Source organism: Amblyomma americanum, chromosome 2 (assembly GCF_052857255.1).
Source record: "Amblyomma americanum isolate KBUSLIRL-KWMA chromosome 2, ASM5285725v1, whole genome shotgun sequence".
NCBI classification, from domain to species: Eukaryota; Metazoa; Arthropoda; class Arachnida; order Ixodida; family Ixodidae; genus Amblyomma; species Amblyomma americanum.
The window spans coordinates 36,289,997-36,314,299 of record NC_135498.1 but is presented as its reverse complement, the minus strand read 5'-3'; the positions used below and the strand labels follow the sequence as shown (position 1 = coordinate 36,314,299).

The 24,303-nt window shown below is 47.7% G+C and overlaps 1 protein-coding gene across 3 annotated transcripts in view; it reads right to left on the bottom strand.

Annotated features, from left to right (window-relative positions):
- Positions 1-11,244: 11,244 nt before the first annotated feature.
- Positions 11,245-24,303, bottom strand: part of LOC144121005 (rap1 GTPase-activating protein 1-like) — a 211,810-nt gene continuing 198,751 nt past the window's right edge. Inside the window, exons 16-19 of one of the 3 annotated variants that reach the window (XM_077653895.1) lie at positions 23,666-23,730; positions 22,437-22,753; positions 17,546-17,646; positions 11,245-15,250 (exon numbers count right to left, since the gene is read on the bottom strand). In XM_077653895.1, coding sequence (XP_077510021.1) covers positions 15,146-15,250; positions 17,546-17,646; positions 22,437-22,753; positions 23,666-23,730 — 588 coding nt within the window. In that variant the 3' untranslated portion in view covers positions 11,245-15,145. Of the gene's footprint in view, positions 15,251-17,545; positions 17,647-22,405; positions 22,754-23,665; positions 23,731-24,303 lie in introns of all 3 variants that reach the window. The other 2 variants (XM_077653896.1, XM_077653897.1) reach the window with 2 other exon arrangements.

Below are 24,303 nucleotides of genomic sequence, written 5' to 3'. Positions count from 1 at the left end.
CTTCGTGCCCTCATGCTCCCTCCGCACTGACCAGCCAGAAAACTCTCGCAGTCACACTTACCGCCTCTTCAATCTCGTCATCATGCAGACCACGTAACAGGACTCCTAAGATATATTCTTACAGTAAAAAAAATTGAAAATTGGTTGTTGGGGAAAGGAAATGGCGCAGTATCTGTCTCACATCTCGGCGGACACCTGAACCGCACCGTATGGGAAGGAATAAAGGAGGGACCGAGAGAAGGAAGAAAGAGGTGCCGTAGTGGAGGGCTCCGGAATAATTTCGACCATCTGGGGATCTTTAACGTGCACTGACATCGCGCAGCACACGGGCGCGTTTGCGTTTCGCCTCCAACGAAACGCGGCCGCCGCTGTCGTGTTCGAACCCGGGTACTCCGAATCAGTATCCGAGAGCACTAACCAATGAGCCACCGCAACGGCTTTGCAGCAAAACTGACAACGCCTTAGTCTACCGGCGCACCTCTCCCGTATCGGAACAAACGGCGGTGTTCCGCGTGCCGATCCTTATTATAGATCGCGGTACCACCCAAGCGTGGTGTTGATTTCGTGAAAATCGCACCCGCCGCTCAGTGGTAAAGGTGCTCGGCTACTAAGTCGGAGCGCACCCGGGTTCGAACCCGACTGCGGCGGCCGCGTTCCGATTGGGGCGAAACGCTAAGGCGTCCGTGTGCTCTGCGATGTCTGCAGAGTGCTTGAAGCTTGCTTCACCTCCGCCACGGGTTGGCCCGGTCTTCCACTGCCTCCGGGATCAGCCCGGGATATAATAGCGCGCGTCTTTTCTTCAATCTTTGCTGTCCTATCTTTCAACTCTCCTACTTTCAGCACGTGGCAGCGATTGTGGCTCAGCTTGAGCCAGTGGGCATGCCGTGGGCTCTCCTTTCGAGCCCCAAGCACAACACAAGCTGAAGAGGTTGCCATCGCCCTAGCTGCTTCCGATTCAAAATCCAAACACATCATAACAGACTCGCGTTCGACGTGTCGCAGTTATAAGGCTGGCTGGATAACTCTACTAGCTGAACGAATACTAAGGAACTTGCGCCGTGGTACCGATCCTACTCCCCACTGCATAGTTTGGACTCCGGTTCGAACCCGACCGCGGCGGCTGCGTTTTTATGGAGGAAAAACGCTAAGGCGCCCGTGTGCTGTGCGATGTCAGTGCACGTAAAAGATCCCCAGGTGGTCGAAATTATGCCGGAGCCCTCCACTACGGCACCTATTCTACCTTTCTTCTTTCACTCCCTCCTTATCCCTTCCCTTACGGCGCGGTTCAGGTGTCCAAAGATATATGAGACAGATACTGCGCCATTTCCTTTCCCCCAAAAAACCAATTACTCCGGGCCATCATGGCCTAGCAGGAAACGAAGCTGCAGACACGGCGGCCCGAGCACTCATTCACCGGGCGTTTCCATTGGCTCCTGAGCACGTGGAACCTGAAGGCAGCTGCTTACTATCCTTCAAAGACATCACATCCTATTATAAGGATGGGCATCGCCTGTACTAAACCCCTGCAATGGTACTGGGGAAAACAAAGGAACGCGTTCCACTGTGATTATTCACGAATACAATGCTGTGCCCGGCAGTACTAAAACACTTCGATCCCGCGTTCAATGGTGGGTGCGAACACTGTGGGGAGGTGGCTGACACCTACCACATGGTTTGGGCTTGCCAGCGCAACTCAGCTCTCTCCCCCCACCCCAACCCTACCAGAGAGGAATGGGAGGCGGCCCTGCTGGGCTGCTCGGACCTTCAGGCCCAGAAGGCTTTGGTCAAGAGGGCTAAGCTGGCGGCTTCGACCAATGAGGTCCCGGAAAAAGGACTCCACCCTTTGCGGGGCTCTTTAAAGAGCCTCACCTCTTTTATTCAATAACTGTTTCCCATTTATTCAATACCTGTTTCCCTTATCCGTCCAGGCCAATAGAGACACGAATGCTCTCTTTGTGGGGCTCCGAAAGGCAACTCTGACCACATTTTATATCTCTGCCGCTGGAACCTCACGGACAAAGAGGGTTGGGAGATCGCGGTCTCCAGCTCCGAACCGGCCTCACAAAGGCGGCTGGTAGAGTAGGCTGGACAGGTCGCCGCACGTCATGGACTGTTGGCCACCACCCGGGATCAACAGCCAGACCAACCCTAGGCAGTAACTCATTCATAAGGCACATCAATAAAGTTTTCACCTGCCTACCTACCTTTTATTCAATAAAGGCTTTTCATCACCACCACCCCTTTCGTTTTCATTCTTCCTGTCAGCAACAGTAAGCAAGCAAGTGCGATGTCAGTGCACTTTAAAAATCCTCAGGTGGTCGAAATATCATCAAAGGTTACAAACCCGCCGCGGTGGCTCAGTGGTTAGGGCGCTCGACTACTGATCCGGAGTTCCGGGTTCGAACCCGACCGCGGCGGCTGCGTTTTTATGGAGGAAAAACGCTAAGGCGCCCGTGTGCTGTGCGATGTCAGTGCACGTTAAAGATCCCCAGGTGGTCGAAATTATTCCGGAGCCCTCCACTACGGCACCTATTCCTTTCTTTCACTCCCTCATTTATCCCTTCCCTTACGGCGCGGTTCAGGTGTCCAAAGATATATGAGACAGATACTGCGCCATTTCCTTTCCCCAAAAACCAATTATAATTATATATATAAATTATTCCTAAGCCATCCACTACGATACCTCTTTCTTCTCTCAATTACACTTTGCTCCCTTACCTTACAGCACGGTTCGAAAGTCTACCGGAATGTGACACAATTGCTGTGCCAATTCCTTTCCTGAAAAACCTATTTATTTTCCTCTTTTTTTCGCTAATATACGGAACTCAAGTCCTTCAGAAGCTTCTATCGCATAATGGAGGCTGCCCAAGGTCTTGGGTACCTGCTCCAGATAACAAACCTGAGTACTGTACTGCGCGGGACTTTTAAAATAATTGATCTTTTATAACGAAAACATAAGCCCGAGAATGCAAAGAAAGAAGAAAGAGCTGTGCGAGGTTGGAATCTGCTTTGGTCCCCCACCGTGGGTATGTGCCATCGTATTTGAGGCAACAACAACAATCTGCTTTGGTGTTGATTGGCTCAGGATTTTAGTGGTAGATGGCTCTGGTATTTCGTGCCCTCCGATGCTGACCGAGATGTGGGCTAGAGGTCGTCTCGGGTTCTTGAGCGTTGAGTAACTTCGACTACCCCGGTGCGCATTGTAGGCCTCGGACTTTTGCGTAGTGGTGGACCACGCCGGCTGCGCCCTGGAGACGTGTCTCACCTCTGCCTCGTTCCCGGTGCGGACCCAGGTCGTGATATCCTCTGCGCAAATGGCTTTCGATTTTTTGAAGCTTGGATATAGGTCCTTCATCGCCGAGTTGAACAGCGGGGCTGACAAGGCCGCCCCCTGCGGGGTTCCTCGGGTGCAAAGTGGGATGGGTCCAGATTGGAGGGATCTCAGGCTGAGGACGGCCTGTCTTGATGTTAGGAAGTCTTTGGTGTAGTGTAGGTCTTGTGACCGTAGGTGACATCTGCTAATCCGCTCAGGATGCTGGCGTGGAAGTTGGAACCAACGGGAGGGAATGATGTCGCTGTGACAGCGCGCTGCGCGTCTCTGGAGGGCCGCTGTCTCCGGCGGCATCTTCCCTTTTTTTTTGGGACGCCGGAGGCACTCGACTCAAAAAAGAGAGTGTACGGCGCCAGGAACCGTCGGGTGTCGGGGGCCGAGGCTCTTTATGGGTCTGAAAAGTGACAGCCTGACCGTCATGTTCATTCCCACGCCAACATGCTTTCAACTGGTCAAGCACACCCCGCAACAATGACAGCATCGTCGGCCAGAGAAGAAAAGACCCAAGCCGGTGTGAAAGTGCGGGGGACGGCGGGAAATATCGCAGGTCCCGGCGCTGAAAGTAGGGCGAGGGAGATGCTCCAGCCTGGATGAAGGATCGCCTGAAGGAAAATCATTCTCACTGGAGTGAGAGCCTGTGACCACCGCCTGTCCGGATAAATTGCCCTATGAACTAAGCTAACCAGTACGGCTAGCAGATAACAGGGCAATGCTAAACCCATCAACAGCGTGCATTCTATGTTCCTTAGTTACTAAAAGTGTTGCCGTCAAGCGCATTTTTGTGAGTACAAATTATAAACTAAAAAGGCTATTGCGTTCTTCTGTTTTCATCTGACCTTTAACTTTGTGTTGAAATTTTTGGTATAATTAATCGTCAATTTTGTCTTGTCGTTCCTTTCATGGACATATATTCCTGGACTTTCATCGCTTACATTGCCTGATATACATTTGTAGCTTATGTAGTTAAGTAGATTCAGCGTTTTTTCTAATTAACTGTGAGGTGTGAAGTGTTCAACGTTTTATTGCTGTCCTACTTTTGTGTTGCTTTCTGTTAATCTTAGTTTGCAAGCGCCGCACGCGACATCTCGCTACCTGCCATACAAGCCCAATGAGGCTTCGGCAGGCCTGAATCTGTAAAGTGTCTTTGCAGTGCAGAATAAACTGATTTATTGATTGATTTAAGCAGCTGCCGCGTAGAGACGCCAGTCCAGGGTCTCAGCCCGGAACCAGGACGAATTTTTCTCCCCACAAGAAGACACCGCGAAAGGTGCAGCTTTGCCATGTAGCTGTTTGCCTAATCTCGCGGACAGAGTCTGAGTCATTATATCTTTGGTTCACTGCCAGAAAATTTCCAAACCTAACCTTTCCATCTCATTTTCTATTGACGCTGGCTATTTTCAGTGTCAACGCAGATTACTAACAAAGAGAAAAAATTATCTTCCTGGTCTCTTCCCCCCCCCCCCCCTAGTGTTTTGAACTCGTGCATTGCTGTAAACTCTATAAAAACTGCGTGTTTCAAACGCTGTACTACACTCGAAAAAGGCTGGTCCTCCAGCTGAAACGTCGTGAATTAAATCCTGTTATGTTTCTTCAATTTTTGGTGATTTTATAATATATATATATATATATATATATATATATATATATATATATATATATATATATATATATATATATATATATATATATATATATATATATGTATATATAGGGTCAGGATGCTTGTTGACATAACGACTTTACACAACACAGATGGAATGGGTTACGCTCTTACAAAAATGGTCTATAGATAGTCTATATACTTCTTATAGACTCTGGTGCCTTCATATAGATATTTATTTTTGTCTATTCATAGTCTATGAACTGTCTATAGAGAAAAGTCTACTAAAAGTGTATGGCCATAAATCTTCAATAGCCTATAGCATGTCTATAGGATATGTATTGCCTATAGTCTATCCTTTAGGGGTTTGTCTATAGAGAGTCGGTAGACTTCATAAACAGAAGTCTATGGACAGTCTGTAGACTGTCTAAAGAAATTTTTGTAAGGAGATGATGAATCACATTTTGATGATCGAATGACTCAAAACCAAAAGCAGCAGGAATTGCCGCTGTTGAGGCCAACAGCACAGGCATCCATGCTGGCCGATTAAAGGCGCACAAATTTAACAACAGCAATGACACCGAACTTTTATTGTACACCATATACTTTCCCGTCTCGAACACTCCGCGGTGCTTCATCTCTTCCCGCTTGTGGTCACACAAAAATATATATGTATGTACTATTTATATCGTATCACACCACTATAGTATGCACAGTACATGGTATAGGTATACGCCACGGTCACGCCGTAGCAGGAGGACCCCTCCATCGAAGAGCGGCGCTTGCTGCGGAGTGCTTGGCGCGGATTTGTGGATCAAGCAACAGTCAGGAAATGAAAAAGAAATACAAGAGGAGAACGGGGTGAAACAAATCTACAGGCGCTATACAGGCGGCTGCGACAATCAACGCATATTTATATATCTTATACTGTACACGACAACGGCAACACTTTGGGAGCGTTCTCATAACCAACAAAATATCTTGTGTTTTTTTTCGTCTCTTTTTGCCCAACGTTTCAGTGATGCGAGCACTTGTACAGAGCGTGACGAAGACAATGCTTTTCGTGATGTATACACATTTATACTATGGCACGGCAATAAATTATAGCTCTACAAACATGTTTACTATATATGTGGTACTTCCTATCGTAGGTGTAACGCCATTCGCATGTAATTACGCCCCTAAGCCCTCCCTTCTTGTTTTTTTTTTACAGCGTTACGAAGAAGAGACATTTAGAGTACGTACTCCAAGAGGAAAACACTGCACAAATTTGATGAGGACAGTACAGACAAGCGTAAACCATATGCTTTCGGCATCGCAGCGCCGACATGATGTGTAGCTGTGAGAAATTTTGTGTAGAGAAAATGGCAGCTAAGCACAATCCAAACAAGCTTTCCTTTGCAACACAAACATTGTCAAGAAGTCGTCCTTGTAGTCATGAACCAGTGTATCGAACCAATCGTATTTTGGGACGTATGCCTCGCAAAAACAGAACTAACCAAACAAGCGAACATTTCTCGAATGTTGAGTGAACTCTTAGCATTGCATAAAACAGATGTTTCTTTACTATTTTACAATGGCGCGTTAATATCAAAACTGAAAGGGAGGTGAAATCAGCACAGTCGGTTAAGATGCGGAGGTGCGCCAGGCAGGTCCTCTCAGTTCATCACGGGGACACTCAATCGAATGCCTGTTCCTATTGTGGCAATCATTCGCTAACGTTACCACTGTGAAATAAGGAATTGTACATAACATAGCACAGCTTTAAAAAAGCAAACAATACACCGAACAGGCGAACGACGATGCTGTGAGCTATAAGTGACGCCATAGCCTAAACAAGTCCCTGCAGCGTAGTCTCGGTAACATCTTCGAAAGGAATGCGGCCACAGCATTCACGCTAAACTCACATCGCACAGGAGATACCCGGTTTACGATCTCTACAGGGAAACGCTATTCTTGTCTAGACGCATGAGTACACGACTTGTACGCGCGCACACTATACCGCTCACTTTGAAGTCGTTGGCGTGAGGAGAAACACCCCCGAGGAAGCCACTACGCCTGAGCAGAAGCTGCAGCCCCAAAGAATATTCAGTGCGTGTCTTAGCTTGCATAGAAAACTTTCGCATATGTTGTCGCTCGCTGTAGCACAAGACACGCTGGCCCGTACGGATTACACTACTGCTTGCAGTTGGAGATCCTGAACTAGTGAGCACTAACCACACTTACGCACAAAACTTATTTTTCAAGCTTAAGCCAAGCCTCAGGAAGCCAAAAGATGGTTCTTGAAAGCATGGGTTTATCCAGATTCACTGCTTGTGCAGGCAGTTGTTTAGAAAGTTTAGTGATGCGGGAACTTAGAAAGGTGCTGCGAGCCCAGTTATTTAATCTTTCTATTATGAAACTCCGAATAAAAGCCCAGAGAAGTGCTTCCGGTTCCTGAAGGTTAGAAGATAAAAACGCCGCCTATGAGCTCACGAGTAAGCCATTGGTGGTTCCCTGCAACTCTTCGTTTTTCAGCGTACTCACGTTTTGACCAACCCCGAGTAGTTGATCTCAATACCGTAGATGGTACTACAGTGAGCTGGTTTGCAAGTTCTAGACAAATGAGTGTACCTGTTTTCGAAACATGACCGCAGAAGTGAGCTTTGCAGCTGGTGTGGTCAATAAGCTGTGCTTGCAAGAGCCACCCACGCTGGGAACGCGACTCGAGTAGGCAGAATTAAAAAAAGAAACTGCGAGGGGGGGGGGGGGGGTCATGTTTAAATCCTTGTGTTGAGGTAAGACACTGCTGGTCTCGACAGTCGTAAACGTTCACAGTGCGACTGAGTTCCAAAGAGTGACATTTTCAAGTAGCATACCACCCAGCTTATGCAGTACAGCCTCACTACACTCACTACAGTAAAAAAAAAGGAAAGAAAAAATACCACAGCCATAACTGCAATTTTCTGCGAATGCCTTGTGCTCTTATGGCTTTCGAGTGAAGCGAAATCAAAGTCATAGCGTAAAAGTCACCTCTACCCTGCGGCAATGCCATCTATTCACTTTTTAGCTTGGATGTTCGCGCTGGCACCGCTAACATATGGGGCTTGCCCCGAATGAAGACAGCAGTCAAGACTTCCAGTGTCCAACTGAAATGCCAGCACGGTAGCTTCACCTGCATTACTAGCGGCATTGTCGGCGAGCCCGACACATTGCCTCTTGGCGCGAATGAATTTGAGTTAAGGGCTCACATTGGAGTGCAATTTTATTTTCAAAACCCGTGCATGGGAGCCACTTGCCACGTTTAGATGTGTGTGGGTGTGTGTGCGGGCAGCTTGAAGCAGAGCACCGGTTACCATGTAGAGCGCCCTCAAGTTTAGACACTGGGTGAGGGAGAAACATCCGGGACGAGAAGAGGTTGCCCCTATGCACGATGTAGCCTAGTGCAACGCTGCCAGTCTAGATGGCGTAGCAAACAACAACCAAAAACAAAGCGAACGCCAGTATCGTACGAAGGGAACAATGACAAACGCAGACACAGATTCCCCTTTTGCAAGCGCAGTTGCTATGGCTTTTGGAGCAAGTGTTAACAAGGCGCAGTTTAGTTAATACAAATTAGCCTTCAACTCCGCCCAGGAGCCAAGTGTGAAAGTATAAGACACGCAGGGAAAGAACTAACAGTAACATAATAGTGCCTCTGTGTGCGTCTTGCTAAATTTACGCGGGCTCCCTGGAGCCACGTCGACAGTGTTAATTAGGCTAAGTGCTCATTACGCAGTTGGGTACAGGTCTGTCGGAACTTCAGCGACTCGAAACGGCGACTTATTCGCGTCTAGTCTCGCTGATTTTGAGAGAGCCTCTTCGACCGTAGATCGATGTTTCAAGCACGTCATCGATGAATTCTTCTCAACGGTCTCGCTTGTTCTGCTCAGGTCAGAATGAAGGAAGAAAAGAAAAGAAAAAGGGTGGCTCCCAATTTCAGAACAATCCCTAGCACAAATTATCTGCATACGTACGCAGCGGAGGGTTGTCAGTAAGGTCTTTTTACATTAAATCCCTAGAAGAGTCATTCTGTCGCGATTTCATATCTACCATTACGTCATTTTAGGACAACAGTTCACACTTGTACCGTAGTTTTATTAATAAAGTTCGATTTCATCTCTCCATGTGGACTCAAACCGCTCATGTTTTTTTAAGCCTGGGTTCTTATATTGGCGTCGTTTAAGCCATACAAATTTCATGTTCAGACAAAGCCCGACAGCTACGACTCCGCAGTTCAAGTCACAGAAAAGTGAGGAAATTTTTTCCTTGCCACATACACGCAACAGACAGCATCATTGAGTGCACTGTGCTCGGTTTCACTTCATCGTGCACAGAAGCATACATACAGTATACACGAGTGTATATATGTAGCGGAAGAAAACAAAGCACAAAATGTACGGTTCTAGAATCGGGAAACGGATCACTCGCGTTCGTGGCTTCGCGATAGGAACTTTTGCCAGCTTAAGTTCACCAAGACAAAGAGATCATTCCAACAGGACAATCCGTCAAACACACAGTTTCGTTGGGCACTGCATTTTCGCACAAAAGAGAAAGAATACCTTGTGCGGAGAATGGGCTATAAATGATTTGTTTGCAGGTTCAGATTTTTAGCGCGGGCAGCAGCAGTCTTAAGGCTTGCAACAATAAGCTAACTAATCGAAAGAAAGGTCATTAGTGATAGCTTATCTCCATTTAAGGCATTGCACGTGGCTTTATATAATCTGATGAATGCGAGTGAGCTGCGTTAGTAGGGATTTCTCTCCGTCTTACGCAAACCAAATGCAAACCTAGCAACCAAGTTGTACAGGGACATAGAGAGACCATTAATAATTCTGTCACGCAAGAGAAACCAGGCATAAAACTTGTCAGTAGAAAATAAACGTCACGCGCCCATAAATTATTAGTTCTTCGAAACAAATGATCTGTCTGCCTAGGTTCTGTAAAGAGCGTCTATGATCCCAGTGAAAGTGGGGAAAAAATGACACCTCACTTCAATATGTCTGGCTTTACACCCAATGATTCTTGGACCAATCTAACCACTATTTTTCTACTTTTCTCCATCCTCTACGCAGCACTTATTTTTTTTAGTTTCTAGGACCTTGCCTTTGACAGCAACACGCACTCTATCGCAGATATACCATTACTCAGATCATACAGACGGCACGTAGCCCAATATGTAACTGTCAAACACCAGACGCAACAACTCCGTCAGAGTCGACCACATAAACATCGACAAAGGAGAAACGTTACAGCTCTCTAACTAACTACACTAATGCAAGGTACACCGCTGAAGATGCAGCACACTTCAGGCCAGCAGTCGCACACCCACTTGCCAACGCTAGATTTTTTTTTTTTTTGCCACCACGAACGTTCTTAACACTGTCTACTTTTACAGTTTATAAGTGATATCATGTTATACACGCGTAAATACGAAATGTGCCATGGGCTAAACAAGTGCACTACACTGAATTCTCCATTCACTCCCACTTTAGTAATCAGTTTTGCACGAAAGCACTGCATCGAAGTGAAATATTTCGCAGACATGACTTGGCCACAGCAAGCGATGAAAAAGAAACGTTCATTTAGTTCACTTCTATATTTGAGCCTAAGAGTGAAGAATTTGCGCTGAGCAGCTGGACTTGACGGTGCCTCAGTGGCTAATTTTTAAGGCAAAACAGTTGAATTTCCTTGCTAAACACGGCGCCATGGGTTTCGGAGTCCGCACAGCTTGGGCGCGACAGCTTTGTAAAAACGTCTTTTTTTTCTTCGAAAGCAAAGCATCACACTACACGATTCATAAAAGAACGCACATTTTAAACCTTGCTGTATACACGCTCAGGATAAGGGCTGAGTATGATCGGCAACAGCCGCGGACACTTAGTAACAGCATGGTGTATAAATATTCACGCTTCCACTTATTGAAATCAATATACTTGTACAATGCTACTCTGATGGATTCCACGTCACCTCTTTTTTTTGCGTTAAATAAACCTTACACGCTTACCTCGTTGGTGAAGGCAAAAGCTCAGCAATCTACAAACAGATTGAAAAAGAAAACAGGAAACAAAAAAGGGAGGAGGGACATTTTAAACTCGCGTCTGCTGCGAATCGCTCACGGCAGTTCTAGAAAATTTTTGCGTCTGTCAAGCTTACAGAAAAATGCTGCACTCGCCGGCGAAGAAACGACTACAAGAGCAGAAACTGCTAGCAGAGAAATGTCACTGCGATTTGCTCCCGTAAATGCACCCCCGTCTGTTCCTGTTTGGCAGCTGTTTCGCTTTGTTTTTGTTTCTTTTTCCCTTTTGCTCGCAGGTAACCATTTCACAGCAAATTGGTATCCGAACTCCACGTGCCTTGCCTGACGGCTGTCCGACTGTTTCTGCGCGCGACGTATATAACAGCGAAAACTCGGGGTTCCGTGCTTCGGAGGAAAAATCCAATTCGTCGCGGACAGGTGCTTAGACATGACGGGGAAAAAAAAAACAACCTACCCCGGCGGAATTTTTTGTTTTGTTTACATTGACGAAACGAAGGAAAATCACATTTAAGAAAATGACTTTCGCTCGGATGCTGCAGTCGTTCAGTACAGAAATATCAAAAAGCACCACGAGACAAAAATGTTTCCGCAACCATAACCGAACCGATAGAGAGCCGCTGCAGGTAGTAAAGCGGGAACACATTTGAGCGCGCGCAAAAAAAGAAAAAAAAATGAGCAGTCAGCACGTTTTCGTTTTCCTGTCATGATATTCACTTTCACTGTGACAGGTTTTTTTTTTTTCCAAGCCTTTCCGCGCGAGGCTCGCTTCCCATGAGAGGGTGACCTGAACTGTGGGCGAAATTTTCGACGCTGTGAACTTTGCCCAATTGAACTTCGGTATACGTTCCAATTTCGCTTATTCGAGGCGCGCGCACGGAGGTTCCGCCTCAGCTAACCACGCTGGGGTATTATGAAAATAAGTTAAGGACCCACCCGTGTCGGCTGAGTAACCGAGTAGTTGAACGACGTGTCTGTACCTACCGCATGCACAACATGTTCTCCGACACTATACTCAAAATCAAGAAGCCGTGCTCATACAGTGCACACACATACCCGAAGAGATAGACGAATACTGTGAGTGGCGTTTCCCCCTCTCAGCATCCCACGCCTTATCTTATCTGCGTCACAGCGTTTGGCTGGCGGCGGCCTGCGTTTACGTGTTCCGAATGCAAATGCTAAGCTCATTATGCGTGCTTGCAGAATAGGAATCCGCAGACGTAAGCGCGCCGCTGCCGTGAAAACCGACGCAGGAACAAACATGGCGACGAGAGTATGTCAGGCAAGTGGGTGGAGGAAAAAACTACCTAGACACTTCGTCTAGGCGGCGAAGAGTCCAGGCTGAGTTGATGGAGGCAGGGGAGGGACGTTTAGCGCGATAGGCGTCACACAGTGCTTGCTATTCTTAGGACAGCAACGTGAAACTTTGTCTTTCCAGTCAACCTTGAAGAACGGTCTTCCGCCCAAGACATCTACGATGTCCGTAAGCCGGACACGCGCAGCGGGCTGCTGCTATGTACAACGCTAGGTAATGACTCCTTCCAGTGGACTATCGGCCTATGATAACCAGAGACCGACAAACTAAAGGCAAAATACTTCGCGATAGAGATCTATGTGTGAACCGAACCGAGATAAACTGTATGCGACTTCGGAGACAAGGCTATGTCAAAAGCGAGCCTCTCCTATCCTCTCGACCGAAAGCAGTCTTCGTCACTGTACACACGGCTATTATGCACTTACATCTATTGCACGCGGACTGGCACGTAAACGAAGCTTACATGTACAACGTTACGGTCTACGATAGCGATCTATAGACGGTCTCTCCCATTCGTGGAATCCAATGTAGTCACTAACCTATTACACGAACGTCACATCTACGTACAGAAGAGATTCAGAAAAGCTCATCGTCATGTGTAGCGCGCGGTAAATCACGAGCGTCAAAACGACCTTACGATTATACAACACGAGACACGAGAGGTTCGCTGGGTGGTATTAATATACTCTATAGGCTTATAGACTCGGAACGCTTCATCTACTTTGAACATGTGAGGAATATCCTACCCTATACACGCTCTCTGAAAGCAATGCACAACATTATCGCCGGAATTCGCAAAGCTCCTTCCTTCTACAGAACTCGATGCGGTATGAGCCTGGAGTACGCGAGATCCAAGTCGGGCTTTTTGGAATCGATGAAAACGTTACTCGTTTCTACCTTTTCTTTAGTTCTTTAGAAGAGATCAAAATTTAAAATGCAGTTCTGCGGCAGCGATTACTTTTCTTTCTTACCCTGACAAAAAAAAAAAAGGCATGCGTACAGTCGAAAAAAAAAAAACATTCCAGACAAGTTTGCCACCGGACGCGTCTGACAGAACTTAGCGCACCCAGAGCTCAGACGAAGTCAGTTCGATGCTCACGCGCGCGTACTTTGAACAGTGACAGGAAAGAGACAATAGGCACATTTAGCATACCGTGTGCCGTTGTACCGTCACCCGTACCGCAGTACCGAAAGCCCTCGCGCAGCCAATGGCCAATGCGCATGCGCAAATCGCCTTGACGGCGCCAGATGGCGCCAGGTACCCGGCAGCTGTGCTCTCACCTGCAGCATCGGGACCAATCAGCGTGTGCTGTTTGGCGGTGGGCGGGTTCCCGGTACTCCGGTAGCGGTAACGGTAGCACGGTATGCTAAAGGTGTCTATAGTCTCGAATGGCTGAAAAAAGCGTCGACCTGCTTAGGACGTGGCCGCCATACAAGCGCCTACACAGCTGAATCGCAAATGAGAAAAGTGAAAAACACCGAAAACGCGGAACTTGACAGTCGGCGATAGGAAAAGAGTGTGTGCCACTGGCGTTTACAACGTGTGCATACAAGCAGCACAAGCAGAGTGAAATGAAAACAATTCTCTTCTTTATATACAGACATGTTGAAACAGATGAACAGTCATATGTAGCAATGAACAACACCTTTCGTAAAAGAGAGCGGAATAAGAACGAGATGTCCTCCGACAGTGGAAAGTGCGAGCTACCGTGGTATGCGACGTCTTAAAAGCTCATGACAAACAGAGAGAGAAAAAAAAAGATTATACGTAAAGAGCAGAAATAGTTAAGTGAGAGCTCGTTGCTAATTATCTTAAGGTTAGCACGCAAGGTACGTATACAAGAAAGCATACCAGGTTCATTCAGGCGCTTTCGCCACAGAATGCAGAACAGAAAAGGACATTCGAAAATATATATTACTAGGACAGAAAAAAAAACATGCTAATTATTTAAAAGCCTCGCTTTAACAAGTCGCTAGTTCCTAAAACACATGTCATCGGCACAACCAAAGGTTTTGATAACACAGAACACAGACTTCATGATCTTTTGGAACTCTGAATGTGAATATGAAGTGTTTAAACGCTTCTCACAGGAAAAATACTAAAAATGCAAGCATGTCGAGCCCATCCGGTTTCGTAAATACACCAGAACTGTGGGAGAACCGGCGTCCTCTAAAAGCTCCGGACACGATACATTTGTGTGTATTACGCAGTGTGCACTAATCGGTGCGCGACATGGGAGGTCGTTTTGCTGCGGTTTCGCCCAGAAGTGAGACACTTTTCTAAAACGCGCACACAAATTAATCACCAAACGGTGTCGTCAATGATGTTCAAACCTGACAAAAACTGCATTTTTTTTTTACTGAATATATGGACAAACCCGGCATTCGCTGCTAATTTACAATGCCTCGTTCACAACAGTTTCCGAAAAGCAGCAATGCACACGTGTATTAAGAAAAAAAAACATTAAGGCAAAAAACAACAACTTAAAAGCGGCAGCAATTATTGCACACATACCACATAAATTAAACTCTAAAATAACGCAGAAGGACTTCCCGTTCACGAAACAGTCCGTGACGGCTCACGAGTGATGAAATATCTCGGCATGTGTGGGACGAAGAGACGAAGAAAGCCTTGTCCGTTGTATAAAACACGACGTCAGGGTGCGGCGCGGATGACGTTTCTACCATCAACTTTTCCAATTAATAACTTCTCTCTTTTTGGCATATACGCTCGTTGACCGGCGCACATTCCGCGGCCGTGGCCGCGGTGTGGCGCTGCCGAGGGATTGACTAGCAGTGATGCGGCGAAGAGTCTCCCCCGACGGAGAGCCTGCTGCCGGGGTATCAGACCAGCTTCGAAAGCCGAGCGACTTCGCGCTTGGCGAGCGAGAGTTCTGTCGTGAGGCGCACTTCTTTGTCAGTCAGCTTCTGCATTTCAGCCTGGACGATCTGGAAGACAATTGAAAAATGGACGACGGCCAGGATAAGCCGCAAGCTACGTGTCGATTACGTGTTCTTGAGCAGGCAAGGGAAGGGAAAAGAGGTGCTGCTTATGACGTACCGTTTTTGCCAAAAGTAACCGGGCCACGGTGGTTTGTTTCTTAGACGCGTGGCAAAGAGCTTATGACAGCCCTTAAGCTCTGAATCTGTGCAAAGTAAGGTAAACCCTTGTCCTCACGTTCTGACACCTTTCGGTCATCAGGGGTGCTCTAAGGGTTCCATTATAAGGTTCAGAAGCAAAAACCCGCTGTTCGGTTACTTTTGGTAAAAGGGGTACATGACGGAAGCCAACAGTCGCCGTAACCAAGAAGCATAGGAGAGAATGCCGAATAAAAAACAACCACAAATCTCTGGTGGAGATCCGAACCCTCGACCTCCGAATTTCACGTCCGGTCGGAAGTCATGGGTTCGGATCCCAACCAGCGCCATGTGGTTGTTTTTTATTCGGCTTATTTTTATGTCATAAAATAATAACACTTAATTTCAGAGTAATCATCACCACAAACTGGAAAAAAATTGGAGGATGCTTAACCTTCGCCTTTAAGAGTGGAATACAACGGAGTATTGCAGTGCTGCCAGGGAGTCCACGGAACGCCATCGCCCGTTCGGCGCGACGCCTTGCACGCGTTGGAAGCACCTTTGAACGCATTTTTTCATTTTAATTGTTTCATTTAAGTACTTTCTTTAGTTTCATTTAATCAATTAAACATTAGTTTTTTTCATTATCAGCATTTTGACACCTTTGAACACCCCTATTTCCAGTTTTTTCTTTTTCCTTTATTTAATTAATCAATTACTTACAATGATTTAATTAACTCGTCATCGCCTATCACACACCAAGAATTCAATCACTAGGGCCACAAATTACCATGACACGATCTTTTTTACGCAGCCCCAGATTATTTCCGACACGCGGTGACGACCACTACTACGCCGAGGGATTTTCGACCGAACGAGCTGTATGCGCTGTCCCGTAAAAAAAAAAAGAGTTCCCCTATGCTCCTTGATTTCGGTGACTGTTGGCTTCCGTCAGGCACTACGTGTTCTGTCTTACAAAAGGCACTAATACCCCTGTCACACGGGCATTTCGAGGGCCCTCGAACCGATAGTCTATCGACTCAAAGACGATCGAGCGCTGCTACACGGGCAGTTTCAATGGCGATCGAGTCAATAGCCTATCGAGTCAACGGAGTAGCGCAGAACTCCATCGAGATTTCGAGGGCCTTCGAGCGCTGCCCAAGGTTGCTAGCGTTGCTTCGAGCGGCGCCAAGCGCACTTTCGTACACGACACATTCACGGTGCAAAAACATGAACAAACATTATTCGCATAAAATTTAATGCAAGCAGTCTGTAAAATTATTTTAAAATTATATTAGACTTGTTTTAAGCGCACTAAGCGCATTAATTTTGCGTTGCTTGCGTACTTAACGTTGACAACATGGCGGCACCCTGCCCGCCCGCTTCACAGCGATAACAGCTTCGTCGCTAATCCCTCAAAGCAATATCGTGTTCTAAGCTGTTGTATTCGCCTTCGATTTGCCCATTCTTACCCTCGCATAAGGTTTCAAGAGACAAATAGCTCTTGTTTTTCAGATATCATGGCGATTTCCCAGGTCTTAAGCCTGACGAAGCAGCGCTCCGACGCAGTTGGATTGTCTGGGTTTTGGCTCGTCTTGTATTAGAGTGGCTACAGCAGTGTCTGCATATGTCCGTCGCGTACGTGCAATTAAAAGGGTTTTGAACGACTTTCGCGTATGCGTGTATTTCAGCATTTAGTATACATTTATCAAATATTTTTGTTATTTTTGCAAAATCCAAAGTAGCGATTCTGGCGCCACACATCCGTGGCGTAAGACACGAGAACCATTTCAATGGCCATTGAGGTTTGCCGTGTAGCAGCGGCGAGTTCGATAGCGATTGAAAATCTCGAAGACCCTCGACTCGAGGGTGATTGAAACTGGCCGTGTTACAGGGGTATAAAAGTAACTTCCAAACATTCTGCCTTTTGCTGGCTGGAGTGAACGGGTGACGGCGACAAAGTTTTTCTGCCCTTTTATTCACCTTTCGAAAGCATGCTTTCCCGGTCTTACAAGGTGCCGGGCGCCTGGCTTGCGCCTTTGCCCGAGCCTCTCACGATAAGTGCGTTTTAAAACGAAGACTGAGGCGCATCTTTGAAAATCGGTAATGTCACGAATTCTCTGCAACCAGGACCAGGTACCAACCACTGCATCCTGCGACACTCACCGCTTTGTCCTTGAGCCAGTCAAACTTTTCCCTCTTCATACGTGCTAGTTCTTGTGCTAGGCTCTCTATCTGTTCCAGGTAACCTTGGATGGTATCGGCACCTGTTCGGAAAAAAGGCACGCACACGAAAACACTGGATGCACTGTTCTACGCACGCTCGAAGACATGCAGGGCGTACAGGACACGACAGCATGCAGTAGTGGTCTCTCCGAGCAACCCAAAGGAAGAGAAATTCGCTTAAAGCATGCTGGGATTAAAAAAAATAGTAAGCGTTTGAAAACAGCTAAAAAAAGCACGAAGAAAAGGCCCCAAGCAAGTACAACTGAGTACAACAACGGAGACTCGGCAAGTGAGTCTGCCGGTCTTGCCATTGAACCATGCAACACGTAAGGTATACGAAGTACTGCATCTGAAATCACTGCTCTTTGTGACTCAACGGCACTGCCTTAATACTAATCCGTGTTTGCAGTGTGCAAAAGTATAGCACTGGTAACAAAAGTCGGAGGAGGTGACCCCGTTCTTATTCATATAAGTGAGTACGGAGTCAATACTTGAGTGGGTACGGATGTGATTTATGGCTTGGGGCGGTTTAACGTCCCAAAGCGACTCAGGCTATGGAGAAGTCGTAGTGAAAAACTCCGGAAATTTCGAACACCTGGGATTAGTACGGATGCGAGTCCAGAAAAGAGAATTAACATAAAAAAGCAACGGTAGTATGTACGGGCGAACCAGACAACCAACCTCCTTACCCCGGTCCAGCAGCCCTCTCTGTACATATCGCTGCCGAGTGTACCTAAACAACGGTACTCACAGGAAGCGTATTTAAACCATGACTTTGGAAATAAATGTTTTCTATTTTTCGATGGTAGCAGCCCCTGGACTAAGGCGTACTCTGGCGTACGTATTTTCAAAATATAGGAACTATATATGTCCACAATTACATCGACGAATCTGCGTCGCCAAACGCATCAGTAGCGGATGTTGTAATACCAGCACAGCAGACGATTCAAAGATATAGGTACTCGAGATCACAAAACGACATCAGCTGCTGCTGAGCTTGTGACACTGCGGGAAGCGATCAGCCAGACCCCAGCCCCACCAGAGAGGACTGGGAGGCGGCCCTGCTCGGCTGTCTGTGAAGACCTCAAGACCAAACGGGGTTTGGTCCAACGAACGCGGGCGGCGTTGCTTGCCAAAGGGACTCCGGAATAGCGGATCCACCTAGCGCTGTGAGGGGAAGGGGCCAATAGGACCCCAACCCAATCATCTCTCTGCAACCAGAAAATGGTAAATAAATACTTTTCACCACCTCCACCAGACCTGTGGTGAGTAACATGAAGCATGGGGTGCATTTTCTACCTATAAGCATGCGCTCCAAATTCTGGAAAACCTTTATGGCAAAGCACCTACCGTATTCGGCACTGGACGTTGCTGAGCTTCATTCATATGCTCAAGAAAAAGGCCTCCTCATTACATTCTTAGTGCGAACGCGCGCGTACATGGCCGTGCTCTTTGGAGGGCCACTGCGTGCGACACAGCCGCTCATTGCAGCAAAGCCCTTATAAGAGAGGTCTATAGACTGTCTATTGACTTCTTATAGGCTACTGCCTTCCTATAAATATTTCCTTCTGTCTATCCTTAGTCTATAGACTGTCTATAGAAACAAGTCTACTAAAAGTATGACCATAAATCTAGAGATTAGTTTATACGCAGTACAAATCCTATAGATAGTCTGTAGACAGTCTATAGTGCTTAACTATAGAAACTCTACAGGCTTTAGAGACGAAAGTTTATGGACAGTCAGTATACTGCATAAAGAAATTTTTGTAAGAGAATGGCACAGGAGAAGATGGACCTTAACGTGTTGCTTCGTGTCATCTACCAATTCGATTCAATACGCGGCCGCGACGGACACAGTGGCTCTCCAAAGAGCACGGCCATGCGCCCGCGTTTTTCGCACTAGGAGTAAACGACTCTTTAAACGCGTTTAATTGGACTCGCGGACTCCTAGGACTATCTGTTCTTCTTGTGGGGCCACTGAGACTGGAGCATGTACTTGATGTATACGCAAAAAAAAAAAAACGGCGTTGACCATTTCTGTGCGCGCGTTTCAAGAGCAGGTCACTCTCAGAGGGCCTTCTACTGGGCGCCTGACCGAAGAGATGGAAAACTATCCAGACAACGCGGGAACTTATGTTTCTTGTGCAGAACACGTCTTGCCTCGCGGCTATGGTTAACCACTCTCCTCATATTGTTTCATGCGATAACATAGAAGCCTCATTGGGGCAAATACCCGACGCCCACCGGCGTCGTCAGACCTTGAGGGGTTTGCGGAAAAACTAAAACAGAATTCGAATAGAATAAAACTGGAATAGAATTGGAAAGTGGAGTTCAGCTGGTTTGATTAACAAGAACTCTGACAGTAGTTGGTTTGCTTCTGTGCATGTTTAAGCAAACACACCCAGAGAAGGAACGCACCATGATGGCCGTTGAGGCGTTTCTGGTGCTAAGATTGTGAACACCTAAATTGTCTGATTGTAGGGACTTATTGCGTTTGAATCTGTGCAAGATCTACCACAGAATTGCTGGTGGCAACCTGAGTTAGCCATGAATCGGGAGTCGAACCGTCAACCAACACATGCATGGGTATCTACGGGAGCCGGCCGGCCCTGCGAGTCGGTGCCCCTTCAAGTTAGGGCAAGTTCAGACCCGAGGAACCACGTGACGTAATCATATAAGGCACGATGACCGATCATGATTACAGAAGTCATAACCATGACTTTAGCAGTGCAAAGTCTCAGTGCAGTTTCTGCTATGCGGTAATGTATAACGGCACACATCGAGGCTCTATGATATCATACTGTCACACGTAATCAGTGATTGAGTGTTCCCCTGAATTTTTTTTATATATTCCAATCTCTCTTTTATCGACATCGCCATTCATCATAAACCTGTTTCTTCCCCTCTCCCTCTCCCGCAGAGCAGAGTATTAAGCCAGACGGTATGCCTCCAGGAAAACATCTGCGCCTTTCTCTCGAATAAACCTGTGTCTTGGCACGGCCATCGCGCAGCGTCCGCGCGCACATTACAGGCGCTAGCCACGATAGTTGTCAGAAGACATGGCGGCATCAATTGGAAGCGACAGCCGCCCGCTTGCTGCCACTCCATTTTCGTCGTTGTTAGGCTTAGCTAAGGACGTCGCTACTCCGTTTCCATAGAGACAACCGGCAAAACCAATCCCTGCGCGGTGCCGATAGGGCGTCGGTGGGGTTCCCTGGTAGTGTCGCACTGTTATCGAAGGCACAAATGAAACGCAAGCTGCAGCTGAGGCCGAATGGGGTATTCACAAGGGGGAGAATTCCACCCCTATCCAGAGAAGAGTGCGCATCGCGACACACAAACGTCACGCCTTTGAGGGCCGGCGCGGTGACGTCAGCCTCCTCAGGGAGTGTAGGCATCTTTCGCTCGGCCGGCACAAACGCTGGCGAGGAGTCTGCAGGTGGCGAATGCGAACGAAACGACGAGGCAGATCTAGTAGAACTAAGCTGGCGCTGGCGAGTGGCAGGCAGCGTGGACGCGCTGTCGTTGGCGTGCACCGAGGTCTGGTCACATCCAACACCTACAACATACTCATTTATCATACAACATACGCCATTTATCCTGCACATATCCCCTCCCCACTGTCCTTCGTATGGTGCTGAGGCCACGACTTGTCACTCTATACGAGAGTGCACCAAACTTCATGGGAGACATCTCCATCCCTCAACCTGCTTTAGGAAGGCTGCATTGCCACTACCACTGCCCTGCAGAAGCAGTAATGACAGATTGGAAGGGCAACTGACATAGTACGTGAAAATGGAGCCCTGGACTGAGGGATCCACCCAAGCAAGAGGACATCCAACTAACATTTAAGGAAAGGTTTTCTCTATCTCTGTCATCTGGTTCCCCTCGGCTCTATGCAACCGTGGGACTGCGAAGCCGGGGTTAAGGAGGACTAGCAACGTCATCCAACTCCCTCCCCAGCGGGCTCCGCCGGGTGTGAAATAACGGCAGAAATACGCCAAATCAGTACTTAGCCGCAGCCAGGCTAGTTGCTGAGCGAGTGATCCCAGCCTCACTGGTTACGTGACTGCTTCTCCTGGCACTCCACAAAGCGACAGGGGAGTGTTGAGTCCCGATTTACCCGGCGAATACAAAGCCCGGCTACTGAAAGCCAGTGGTCTGGACCGTGTGTTTGTACAGCACGAGAAAGCGCGAGCGACCGGATTCTGTTAACGCTGAGCAAGGCTCTACCTCTTGTCTGCGGCAGAACAAAGGTAACAAAAACAGTGCCACGGGTCGAAGGCCGCTTTTTGCGAACGTCTACGCGTCAGGCACACCACGCATAGGAGTAATACGATTAGCGCATAAAACCTCGGCGCTAGGCTAGATTGGATTTTGGTTTCGCGTTATATAATGGATAACGCTGGGTTGGTTTAGGCTAGGGCAAGTTAGGCTTCTCTGCGCTGATCCAGGCAATGGGTGAGAGCAGTGCGCTTTATGACATGCGCAGTTCCCCTTTCCTTGACGCTCGCTGGAAAGTGGGTCACGCTGATCAAGCTCCGATGTTAGACGTCCGGCGCCTTTGCATACTGTGCCACGCTACAAGAGCAATGAAACGCAAGAAGTTTGAAGAAGCATGCAGTTTACCCTTCAAGACAAGCTGGGCACAGCGATTCGATCCAAGCCAAGCAGAGGCCGCAGCACCGGCAAAAGATGGCGGGGCGGCGACAGAATGAGGAAGAGAAGAGAAAGGGTTGTGGCCGCTCAGGCAATGGGAGAGGGGGCGGGTGTTTTTACACATGCATCGGGAGCACCAACCAACGTGCAGAAGCAGCGCTAGGATAAGCACCATCCGCGTGCGCTCCTGCGCCGCCGGCCGCCGACGCCGCCGTGGCTTGGATGAGCAGGGATCGGGAGTTCCTCGACGGGATCTCCGGGGGCACCGAGCAGTAGCCTCCGCCGAGGCCCAGGTCGGACTCGACGCTGTTCAGACTAGAGGTGTCGGACTCGGCGCAGGCTCCGCCGCCCTGCTGCTGCAGCTGCGAGCCCTGCTGGGACTTGACCAGCGAGGGCGGGGTATCGGGGCTGGACACGGGCGTCGTGGGGCTGCTGTTGGGACGCCGCCGGCTCATGCCCAGCAGGGAGGTGACCGTCGGGAAGTCCAGCCTGCCGCATTGTTGGGGAGGCCCCGTGTAACTATATACGCGTTGTGCGTTGTTAAGTGTGGTTAGCAGGGCGCAGCCTTTGCTCGAGGGGCAGTGGTCGGGCTTCGCAGCGAAAGCGGACGTGTTTAGGAGAGTCGGCATAATGTACCGACTACATGTTGCGCAACACTGCACTGTCACAGTGTTGTGCAATCTTGAAGAGCTTTGGTGAGTACCCTTTTTTTTTGCTTACATGACACATGCAAGTAGCAGCAGCGCAGAGTAAAGTTTATTTAGCATGTATATAGTGAAGACACATTCGCACCTGAAGTCTTCATCGAGCTAGTGCTCAATACAGCGTTGCATCCACTGTGGTGCCTGTATCATTATTGAAGGTTTCATCAAAAAAACGCATGGATGACTTCTGTACCCGCCTTTTGTTAACAAATGTCTGCTACAGGGTTTACAGGGCTGCAGCAGAGTTTGCCTATGCTGCCCATTGTGCAGTGGTGACAGATGTAACCAGCAGTAGCCATTTTTCCATTTGTCACGCAAGTTTTGCCTCGGCCTCGCAGTTATCGAAACTGCTGCATCAAAACGGTTTAAGCGATTCTGATGGCGTTGTTCAATCGCCGCATTAGGCAGCGAGATTAAGACGTCAAGGTCACACAAAATGATTAGAATACTAGGCGTAATGCACATCAACTGAGGGGATGCGGGGAATAGCCAACGGAATTATCTTCGATGCCTAGTGCTTTACAATCAGTCGTGAAAAATTTATTTCGACGTTTATATATGGCAGCAAAATAAAATCAACCAATAAAATAGTGCTGATACGATGAGCCAGCACTCCTTAGATATTTCTCGGGCAAACTTCAGCTACGTAAGGAAAGGTAGAAAAAAAAAACAGGAAAGTTCAGAACCGCTCACTCACCGCCGGCCGCTTCCCTGTGAAGGCGATCCTTGGTTGACATTTCGCGAGCTTTGAGCTTTAGGTGTCTGAGGAAGAAACAAGGACAGGAACATTTCTCGTGAGTTAGCTTCACTGCAATAAGACTTTGCTTGCAACAAAGCCTGCTAACAGCGCGCGACAGGATGCGCTGGGTTCACTGTGCTAGAATAAAACTTTCGGTGGACAAACGCAACAGCCTAGTCTAGGAACCGCTTGCTCGCTAAGAATTATGCCCATAAGCTCTAATCAGGCTGTATAGACATACCTGCAACTGCTCTCATGATAAAACTTGGCATTGCAGTGACCAAAGACAGCTTGTGCAACGATACGAAACTTGCAAAGTGAAAAAGCTCTCTTTTTTTGCGCAAATCCACACCTCTGAAGGCGCGCATCTGTAAAGGTGTGTACCTGTGAATGTGTGTATTTGTGAATACATGCATCTGCAAAAGCGCATGTCTGTGGAGGTAAGTATCCATGTAAGTAAGAATCTGGAGTTGGGCTCCGATGAGGATGAGCACCAGTAAGGGTGAGTACCAGTGACAGTGAATATATGTGAGGGTGGGTGCCTGTTAGGTTAAATGCCTGTGAAGGCACGCATCTGCGAAGGTGAGTATTTGTGA